Raw genomic sequence first — 8,708 nt, forward strand, 5'->3', positions numbered from 1 at the left:
TGGTGACATCAGTGTGCATAGATACAACAGTTACTGACTGTACTTTTTCTGGTAGCATAGTAGAGTAGGGGTCAGTGAACCATAGAAAGTAACCTGGAGAGGCCTATGCTCGGTGAAGAAAACAGATTCTTTCTCCAGAGCCTTTAGCTTACACACTCTCCATGACTATTTGAGGACTTGAGACAGGCAAGATTTCAACATATAAATGTCAAAAGAGAAATGCGTGGTTGTTATTAGATCTCACAGGATCAAAACTTGTGATGTTCCACAAACAACTTTCAGCTGTAGGAGATAGAAGACAAACATTGCATCAGGTTATGATCAGTGATTAAGAAATATGTTTTGAATGAGTAAAGGCAAGAATGAATGAATAAAAGTTCTTCAACAAAAAAAGAAAAGGTTTAGATCTGGTTAAAATATGAGTACAGTTGGCAGATGTGGGAGCCATTACTGATCCCAAACTCAGTTCCCCTGGGCAAGATGCTTTCCTTTTAGAGTCTCAATTTCCATCTCTGCAAAATGGGATAATAGCATTTATCTCATTTTTCTGTATGCTATTTGAGTTCATAAATTCTGAGAGCACAACAATCTTATCTCTGTGATCTGTGCATATTCAACAACAGCAGCAAACATTTGACTCTCTGGTATACAATTGCCTAAAGAAAAAAATGAAATAATCAAGGAATGAGATAGTGGATGTGGACCATATTTTATAACCTGTTTTATATTATTCAGAGATAGGGTTTCATTATTGTTTAGAACACAGATATCTGATTAATTTTGTTGAGAAATAGACCAAATTCATTTCTTCATTCTTCATATTAGGACTGTATAAACATAACCACCAAACAGCTGTGTGTTTGGGGGGGGGGGGTGCATATTAACATGACCTAAATTCTCACATATCCACCTAGGACTGGCTGGGTGCCCATAGTACATGCTGGCCACAGTGTAGACCAAGGAAGTCATAGGCTTCACCATGACCCAGACCTGAGATCACATCGCAAGATGACCTTGAACACTAAAGCTAGTAAATCTTCTGAACTTCTATTTTGTCATGTGTAAAATAATGACGTATTATCTTTTTCATTATACTAGTATGTGGATAAGTTGAGATAATGTGTTAAGTGTTTAATACAAAATAGGAGATATATATTAGTTTGCTTGTCATTGTGATTACTTTTAGAATTGAGGAATAAAAACCCATTAGAGCAAAACCTATTTTGCCTAACGGGCAAAAAAGCTATAGCTAATATCAACTTCAGTAGACATTTTGAAGGAAGGGAAAAGAAGATGGAGGAAGAGAGATGAAGGAAGAGAGGAAGGAAGGGAGGGAGAGAGGAAAGAGAAGAGGGAGGGAGGGAAGATGCTGACTGGGGAGCAGTTTCCCCTAGACACAGAGATGACACTATGTTGATCTAACCAATGATGTTTAAGCCTTCCCATAAATACCCTGTGTATATAAAGCTTTGAAACAATAGTGTGGGGGCCCTGGAGCCCCTGCAGATACTGCATTATGGCTGAGGATGTGGTCATGTGTTTTTCCATAGGAGCCACCACTTGTCCACAAACATGAACTTTATCTCAGACCTTAACATTTGTGTTTATTTAGAATTCTTTTCAATCTATGCCATGTCTCCTTTCTGAAGCTATCTAATTATCTGCACAGAAAAACTTAGGCAATACTTAGGAGCCAGCAAGGAGAGAATCACTGGCTCGTGGTTTTGGAAAACATCCTGTCCAGTTTCAAGGCCTCAGGTGTCTGCACAGGTAAGGATCTTGCTCCCTTATTTGTAAAGAATCCCAAAGGAAGAGGAGCCACAATCTTTTTCAATCAGCTATTTTAAAAGAAAGCAACCTTCTCTGTCAAGATATCTCATTTTATATCCATTAATCATAGGGACTGTGTTAAAGTACTAGTGCAGAAGAACTAAGAAGAGTGGTTAACTGCCCTCCATCTTCTTTTCTCTTGATGATATGTAAGAAGTTTCTTTAGATGTTTCCATATAGGTTTTATTTGAGTACAGCCTATAAATTACTCAGCTTGTAGTTAAAGTAGGTCTACTAACCAGTGTTTCTACAATTAATTAATTGAGTTACACTGGCATCTGGTGGCCAGTTGTGCACCAATTTTGAAGACATTTTTTTAGAGAGCTGTTGTCAGAATGTTGTCAAAACAAAATAACATTGTGCAACAAGTAGTAGCTTCTGGTCAGATTGGATTTGAACCCTCTACTCTGGTATCTGCTATCTCTGAATCTTGGCTTTTAACTCTGTAAAGTGCAGATAACAATGCCTACCAAGAACACATGCATTTGGCACACCAAGCACAATCCTGGCACATAGTAGGCTAGTGGGTAGTAATATTAAAACCATTTGTGTATCCAGATGAAATTCCAATGCCATGTTAGGTGGTCGAACAGAGATTCTTACCTCTCCCCCAGGCAGTCTACCCCCCTGGCCTGTCTCAACAGGTGAGAAAACTACTCACAGGCCAGTCAATTTCATTGTCTCCCTGACACTGAGTTCAGATTTTGGCCATGGCTACAGAACATGAAACAAGTCAGCAGAACTTTGGAAAGATCATCCATAAATCAGACCAATAGCAAGTATTACACAGTGGCAGTTTTTCCCTCATAGAGTCTGAGCCACATCCATGAGAGCCCACCACCACCCTTGTGTTATTAAAGAAAAAAATCCCTGCCAGATGTGCACATCCCACAAACCTAATACTCATCAAAAGAATTGACTGTTTGTGCCAGGCTGTCCATTGCTTAGGAAACACCTGGCCATGTCTGTATGAATCCTGTAAGACCTGAGCTAAGGTTGTTTTCAAGCTCTAAGTAGATGTGAACCTTTACTATTTTAAAAGCACCTCCTTTAGTGAACTGTATGAGCTTTGGTCTTTCCCTTCACTTCTATCGTGAGTCGTGTTCATTCACTTAATCATTCAACAACCTCATTCAGCTGCCACAATATGCAACAGTCATCTCACTGTTCCGCAGGACATAGAATAAAAATACATCCAGGGAGGCCACCTGGGTGGCTCATTGGTTGAGCACCTGCCTTTGGCTCGGGTTGTGATCCTGGGGTCTTGGGATCAAGCCCTGCATCAGGCTTCCCACATGGAGACTTTTTTCCTTTGCCTATGTCTCTGCCTCTCTCTTGAATAATAAATAAAACCTTTAAAAAAAAAACACCCCCAGGGAACATAAATTTAGGCCAAAATTGCCTAGGAAGCCAGTGCAATTAATAGCAAGCTTTCCCAATCTTGGCACTATGGACATTTTAGGCTGATTAATTTTTGATTCGGGGGCTATCCTGTCATTGTAGGGTGTTTAACAGAATCCCTGGCTTCTTCCCACTATATGCCATCCCTACTTCTGAGTTATAACAACCAAAAATGCTTTCAGCCATCGACAAATGTCCCGGGGCAATGGGGGGAATCAGTCCTGGTTGACAAACTCTGTATTAGGGTGGTTCTCAAACATTAGCAAATATCGGACCAACTGCAGGGCTTGTTAAAAACAGTTCTGGGTGTTATTCTGTATGTTGGCAAATTGAACACCATAAAAAATAAATTTATTATTAAAAAATAAATAAATAAAAAATAAAAACAGTTCTGAGCCACCACCCAGTGTTTCTGATTTGATAAATCTGTGTGGGGACTGTGATTTTTGCATTTTGAAGAAGCAGCTGATGCTGCTGATCCAGGGACCATATTCTGATCTACGGAGATATAGGCATCAACAGTTGGCATATCTGCCATTCCTCTGTTTGTGAAATCTGTAGTCAGTGATGTCTGGATTTGTCTGTAGATTAGAATCACCTGGAAACCTTTTTGGCCTTCCGAAGACCTGGCCATATCATAGACCAATTAAATCACTAATTCTGAAGATGAGGCACATACATTAGTAGTTTCTGAAGGTCCTTAGATAATTCTGATGTGCAAATTTGAGGACCAAATCTAAATGCCATCACTTCATCTGGGATTTGAAGTTTGGGGGCTAAGTAACATGTCCTCCCAGCATACATATCCTGTAAGTCTCAAAAAAAATAGTTACATCGTAAGAACTCATCTATGAAAGACTGCAATCCTAGTCTCTGTGGGTAAGAAAATAGGGCAAACTCAGTTATAAAAGCTTAGCAGTCACAGCATTCTGAAGTGGGTAAAGGGGTGCTAGGAAGAGGCAACAACAGCTCACCCTATTTGCAGTGAAGGTGGTTAAGGCATGCTGTGGAAAACAGAGCTCTCAGGGGGAAACAGGAAGCTTTCAGAGGTGCCTTGCTGAAATGAGATGGATGTATGGCCTCAGCTTTCACAGCCTTCCGTGTGGACTTCCCAAGGGACTCTTTCAGTTTCTGAGCTACAACTTGGAGCCCAGGAAGGACATGGAAGAAAGAGAAAAGTCAACAAGAGGCTGAACCTCCTGATGGAGACTGCACATTGGGACAATGTGAGGTGAGTAAGGGAAAGATGGGAGGTCAAGAGATAGGGAAATAATTTAAAATCCTCACCCCCATTCATGAGGCCCAATGTTTGACCATGGGCAATTCCACACTTTCTTTTTTTTAAGATTTTATTTACTTATTCACGAGAGACAGAGAAAGAGAGGCAGAGACACAGGCAGAGGGAGAAGCAGGCTCCCCGAGGGGAGCCCGATACGGTACTCGATCCCAGGACTCCGGGATCATGACCTGAGCCAAAGGCAGACGCCCAACCACCAAGCCACCCGGGTACCCCTCATTCCACAACTTCTGTCAAATTTTCCAGCATTGAAAATATCTGACAGTTGTTTGATTTTTGGTTTTTGTTTTTCAACACTATCTTTCTCCATAAATGAGATATCTTGAATTATAAAAACCAAGCCTGTGTTTTATTTTAAAAAGAAAAAACACAGTTAAACTCTAGGGGAATAGAAAAAAAAATCATACCAGTAGAGAAAATTCATGGGAGAGAGAATTAAGATTAGGTGTTGGCATACCTGACAACATAAAATGTATTGTTTACATCGAGGATTCCTTTTTTAATTCATTCTAGTGTATGTTTAATACCTAGAGGGTACCAGTTCACATCTAAGCAAGCTAGAGATGGCAGTAATGGAAAAATATATCCTCTTCCCCCAGTGACCAATCTGAAAGAAAAAGAATCACCTTAATTATTCTGAGACACACACATGCACACACGTATCTCAAACATGGCGATGCAGATGTGTGTGTGTTAATACTGAGAAACTGCCACAAAGGGAGAAATTGATAGTGTCAGGACAATCAATAATTTCTAGGAACAGTTACTTATGCACAGCTCCCACCAAAGGGGTGTTGAATCCAGTTGGCAATACCAAAAGACAGCCACAAAGGTAATAGCGTTTATGTGGGCAAGGTTGCGTTTCTTTCATCTATTCACCACACACATCCCATAAGCATTGACCAGAGACCATGCAAACTCATTTCTGTGGAGAAATATAAAAGAAGGAAAGGACAGAGTCCTTAGTCATAAGAATACCCAGTCGAAGTAGGGAGATCCAGTGTGCAGTGGAGGAGCACCATCACAACAAACACAAGGTTTCTGAGAACAAGACTTGTAGAAGGGGAGTCTCCAAGGGGGAGGGACTAGGAGCTCTTTGCAGGTGGGTAAAATTGTTGATTGTATGATTATTTTGCAAAACTAATTTGCTTAAGTGACAAAGGGAAGTGTTCTAATACTTATTGAACCTATTATGCAAAACGTATTCTTTTCTTATTCAATAGCAAGTATCATGACCCATTTAATATAGAGAGATAAGCAGAGGCTCAGGGTTATTAAAATGAGTTATTAAAGTGGTAACAGTTGTGGTGTTATCAGCTGCTGACAAACACCATATGCCTCCTGCCTGCCTGTACCCTAAGCATCCTACACATATTGTTAACCATTTAACGCTCCCAAAACATGGGGTATTCTAATGCATTGTGTTTCTTTTTCTAACTTTTTAAGATGGAAACTTTGATCATTGGTTTTCAGTCTTTCCTCTTTTTTAACATACACATTCTGCATTATAACTTCCCCTCTGAGCACTGCTTTGGCTGCATGCTATATCTTTTAGAGTATTTTTCAACATGAAATAATGCCAAACCTACAAAAATTTGCAAGAGTATTAAGAAGAACTCCCACAGCCTCTGTGCCAGCTTACTTGTTGCCCTTTGCTGTTCTCATCCATCACCTTCTCTCAAACTCAGAGTGGATGCTTCTGAGCCCTTGATAAGTTGGTTTCCTTCCTCCCTACAGTGAGGCTTGGCAGGAGACAAGTAGAGGGCCCTGGAACCACTCCTCTACCATCGGCTTTGTCCTCACAAGTCTTTTCAATGACAGTCCAATGCACCTGTTCCTCTTCAGCATGGTTGTGGTAGTCTACACACTAGCAATGGCTGGCAACACTGCCATGGTCCTCTTGATCTGGGCTGATGCCCGGCTCCACACACCCATGTATTTCCTCCTCAGCCAGTTGTCTTTCCTGGACATCTTCTTCACCTCAGTCACCGTCCCCAAGATGATAGCAGGTTTCCTCTTTGGTTGGACTAGCATCTCATTTGTGGGCTGTGGGGCACAAATGTTTTTCTTCATGTTCCTTGGGGCCGCTGAATGCCTCCTGCTGGCCCTCATGGCCTATGACCGCTACGTGGCCATCTGCAACCCTCTGCGCTACCCATCACTCATGAGCCACCAGACCTGTCTGTTCATGGTGGCTGCCTCCTGGCTGGGTGGATCCATCAATGCCTCTGTCCAGACAGCATTGACCCTACAGTTCCCCTATTGTGGCTCAAGGAAGATTGCACACTTTTTCTGTGAGGTGCCTTCGCTGCTGAGGCTGGCCTGTGCTGACACAGCAGCCTATGAGCAAGTGCTCTTTGTGACAGGTGTGGTGGTCCTTCTGCTGCCCATTGCCTTCATCACCACCTCCTATGCCCTCATTCTGGCAGCAGTGCTTGGGATGCACTCCGTGGAGGGGCGTCAGAAGGCCCTAGCCACCTGCTCCTCCCACTTAACAGTTGTCAACCTCTTCTATGGGCCTCTTGTGTATACCTATATGTTACCTGCATCTTACCACTCTCCTGGCCAGGATGATGTAGTGTCTATCTTTTATACAGTCCTCACACCCATGCTGAACCCTGTCATCTACAGCCTCAGGAACAAGGAAGTGACAGGAGCAATGAAGAAGGTCATAGGGAAGTGTAGGGTGGGTAGGACTGCTTAAGACTCAGAGAGGGGTCCTCCTCCTCTAGGATGTCCCTGTGGCTCCAGGAGCCCATGATAGGATTTTCTTCTGAGAAGAGAAGTCAAGAGTAGAATAGCCACCTATGGCTATTTCCCCAAACTTCTCCTTCCTCTCCTCCAGCTGCACTGGCCCTCTTGTTATTGGTCAGAATTCCTAAGCACAATTCTAGCTTGTGGTCCTTCGCACATGGTTCCTGATGCCTGGGTGCTTTCCTCCACATTTTTGCATGGCTTTCTCCTGCACTGCATTTAGGAACTTTCAAATGTGATCATATCAGAGATGCCTGCACAGGCCACCCTTTCCAAAATGGAAAGATGCCTTTCCAGACATCCTTCACTTCATTCCGCCATCTCTTTCATGTTTCTTAATTCAAGGTTTCTTTTACCCTTAGAATATGAAAAACATGGCTTTGACTTTAATATTGTACCCTCATCAATAAATATTCATTGAATAAATGGACAAGGCCAAAGAACATTTATTACCTAATCTCAACAGCATTGGCACTGTTGTTAGTTCCTCCTTGAAAATCTTTCTACTTTGGTAGTGACATCACATTTCTGGTTTTTCTCCTATTCTGGCCCACTCCTTCCAATTAAGTGATAAATGAATTAAAACCTGGTGCTAGACCACAGGTTTTCTTTTCTCAGTCCACAGTCTCTTAAATCACTCTCATTCATGGTACACCAAAGTCTGTCACACATATTATAGGCCATGAGATGTCTCCTCCAAGCTCTTCACCACCCAACTCCACCTCAATACCCACACTGGATGTTCCAGAGGCATCTCAAATTCATCATGCCAACAAACAAAGTCATGATATCCCCTCCAGGGTTGGTAACTGAGTGACTGCTTCATCAGGTCAGCAGGTCTCTGTCACCACCTACATATCTCATCCCTCACCAAATCCTGTCCATTTGACTGTCACTGCTTACCTTTCCATGAGATTCAATCCTTATAGTTGCAACTACCACTCTCATAGTCAAAGATACACTCATTCTTTACTTGGATGATGCTGGAATTACCAAACGGGGTTCCCGGCCCTCATTCTCATCCCACCTCATATACACAACTACAGCTTGTTTTTCCAAGATGTGTGTATACACACAAATCTAATCACATGCAACCTACTCCACTCCTTAACTTCCCCTTAAATCCCTTTAGCAATTCTTATTGCTCTTACATATTTCACCATTTAACATAGAATGCAGCAGAGAGGGAGGAAAGAACAGTCCCTGATTGCAGTCTTGTATCTCTAAGCTAGACCATACTTTATCATCCCAAGTATTTGATTATAGAAAGCAACCATCAGGGACACCTGGGTGGCTCCGTGGTTGGGCGTCTGCCTTTGGCTCAGGGTGTGACCCCAGTTTAAGGATCAAGTCCCATAAGTCCCATATTGGGCTTCCTGTGAGGAGACTGCTTCTCCCTCTGCCTGTGTCTCTGCCTTTCTCTCTC

The 8,708-nt window shown here is 42.2% G+C and overlaps 1 protein-coding gene across 1 annotated transcript; it reads left to right on the forward strand.

Moving 5' to 3' along the window:
• The first annotated feature begins 6,353 nt into the window (after positions 1-6,353).
• On the forward strand, positions 6,354-7,232 carry LOC112912628 (olfactory receptor 2T1-like). The gene has a single exon (XM_025989289.2). It carries the CDS (start codon positions 6,354-6,356, stop codon positions 7,230-7,232), a length of 879 nt encoding a protein of 292 aa, XP_025845074.2.
• The last annotated feature ends 1,476 nt before the right edge of the window (positions 7,233-8,708 follow it).

Source organism: Vulpes vulpes, chromosome 7 (genome assembly GCF_048418805.1).
Source record: "Vulpes vulpes isolate BD-2025 chromosome 7, VulVul3, whole genome shotgun sequence".
Classification (NCBI taxonomy): Eukaryota; Metazoa; Chordata; class Mammalia; order Carnivora; family Canidae; genus Vulpes; species Vulpes vulpes.